Raw genomic sequence first — 2,500 nt, forward strand, 5'->3', positions numbered from 1 at the left:
TAATAATCACACTGGCTGGACGCTCCAGGCCTCTGTAGTGAGTGGGATGTGTGTGTGTGTGTGTGCATGCATTTGGTTGTGTTTGTGTTTGGGGATGGTGTGTGTGTGTGCATGCATTTTGTTTTGTGTTTGTGTTTGGGGATGTGTGTGTGTGCATGCATTTGGTTGTGTTTGTGTTTGGGGATGGTGTGTGTGTGTGTGTGTTTGAGAAAGAGGATGTGGGTGTGGTGTGTTCCTGCTAGAGACACGCCCAGAGCTCCAGGGCTCAGGCCTCCTGATTGGCGGCGCTCCAGGGCTCAGGCCTCCTGATTGGCTGAGCTCCAGGGCTCAGGCCTCCTGATTGGCTGAGCTCTCGTGATGAGTAAACCCACAGATACAGAAAAGAGCAGCTGGACACATCTGAGGTCACAAACGAGGCAGAACGTATTGTAAAGCTACAATGTATATTATAATATAATATAGTCCCATACTGTATGTGATCATGTGCCTATTAACTACCAAACTTTATTTGTGTCATATTAAAAGTCCCTCTACATTGTGTCCCCTTGTCCGTGTTCGACTCTGTCTCCCCCTGTGTCTCGGGGCAGATAGTGACCCTTGACCTCTGACCTTTGACCCCCCCAGGTGTGCAGCACCAGAAGGTGAGTGCGGAGTCGCTGCTGCTGGAGGCGGCCAAGCAGGTGAAGGTCAGCGACCTGGAGGACGACATCCTGGAGCTGCCCGAGGAGGACCCCACCACAGCCAATCAGTACGTCCCCCAGCGTGACAGACACCCGTAGTGGCCAATCAGGGCTTTGGATTTGCAGGGCTGTTACTGATTGTTTATACCGCAGTTGGGCTCAAGATGTTCTTCATCTCTCCCTTTTCTCTCTCTCTCTCTCTCTCTTTCTCTCATTCCCTCTCTCTCTCCCTCCCCTTCTTTCTCTCTCTACTCTTTTCTCCACCACCCCCCCTCTCTCTTCATCCCTCTCTCCCTCTCTCTATCGCTATCTCTCTATCCCCCTCTCCCTATCTCTTCTCTTTCTCTCTCTCCCTCTTTTTCTCCCCTTCCTCTCTATCTCTCTCTCCCCCTCCCCTCCTCTGTCCCCTTTTTCTCCCCCCTCACTCTCTCTCTCCCTCTTTTTCTCCCTCTCCCCCCCCCCCTCTCTCTCTCTCTCTCTATCCCTCTCTCTCAGAGCGGAGGAGGCGGAGGAGGCGAGCCAGAAGGAGAAGTTGGTGCTGTGGGAGGACTGCGAGCTGGTGACTGTAGTGGACGTGTTCCCTGGACGCCTGGAACTGACCACACAACACATCTATTTCTACGACAGCAGCACAGAGAAGGAGGAGGGTACTGAACACACACACACATGAGTAAAACACATCTCTCTCTTTCACACACATACACACACATAACACATACATAAATTATACACATCTCTCTCTCTTACACACACACACACACACACACACACAGCCTGTTATACACCTTACTACGGGCCTGTCTCAGACAGCACACACACACACACACACACACACACACACACACACACACACACAGACAACATACTCATAATACATAGTGAGAGAGAGAGATTTTATGCCTTTATTAACTATGATAGGGATCCAGACACCAAATCCAACTAGATCAGCCCCCTGAGAGAAGATCTGCAGGACTGGGATTAGATTGAGATTAGGAGATTGAGAAAGAGCTCAGGCCACTGCCAGCCCCAGAGGGCTGTTTCCCAAGCGGCATGCTGCACACTGCTCACACACTGATGTTTACTGAAAGGTAGAAAGTTGTATGCAGTAAGTTAGGACAGCCGTGGCCTACTGGTTAGCGCTTCGGACTTGTAACTGGAGGGTTGCCAGTTCGAACCCCGACCAGTAGGCACGGCTGAAGTGCCCTTGAGCAAGTCACCTAACCCCTCACTGCTCCCCGAGCGCTGCTGTAGCAGGCAGCTCACTGCGCCGGGATTAGTGTGTGCTTCACCTCACTGTGTGTTCACTGTGTGCTGAGTGTGTTTCACTAATTCACGTATTGGGATAAATGCAGAGACCAAATTTCCCTCACGGGATCAAAAGAGTATATATACTTATACTCATACTTATATAGGGATCAAAAGAGTATATATACTCATACTCATACTTATATAGGGATCAATAGAGTATATATACTCATACTTATATAGGGATCAAAAGAGTATATCTACTCATACTTATACTTATATAGGGATCAAAAGAGTATATATACTTATACTTTATATAGGGATCAAAAGAGTATATATACTCATACTTATACTTAGTTCCTATACATGTGAGTGATATTATGTTTGCTTCCTGCTTCCTGTTTCCTGTGTGTGGTGCGGTGTGTTGTGGTGGCCTCAGGTGTGGGTCAGGACTTCAAGTGGCCGCTGTCTCAGATCCGAGAGGTGCACCTGCGTCGCTACAACCTGCGTCGCTCCGCTCTGGAGATCTTCCTCATCGACCAGACCAACTACTTCCTCAACTTCAAGAAGGAGGT

At 49.1% G+C, this 2,500-nt stretch overlaps 1 protein-coding gene across 1 annotated transcript in view; it reads left to right on the top strand.

Annotated features, from left to right (window-relative positions):
* nbeal1 (neurobeachin-like 1) overlaps positions 1–2,500 on the top strand; it is a 64,462-nt gene that overhangs the window by 47,305 nt on the left and 14,657 nt on the right. Inside the window, 3 exon segments of the mRNA XM_042081718.1 lie at positions 625–748; positions 1,176–1,327; positions 2,365–2,498. Of these exon segments, the coding sequence (XP_041937652.1) occupies positions 625–748; positions 1,176–1,327; positions 2,365–2,498 (410 nt within the window).

This window comes from Alosa sapidissima, chromosome 23 (genome assembly GCF_018492685.1).
Source record: "Alosa sapidissima isolate fAloSap1 chromosome 23, fAloSap1.pri, whole genome shotgun sequence".
In the NCBI taxonomy this organism is placed as follows: domain Eukaryota; kingdom Metazoa; phylum Chordata; class Actinopteri; order Clupeiformes; family Clupeidae; genus Alosa; species Alosa sapidissima.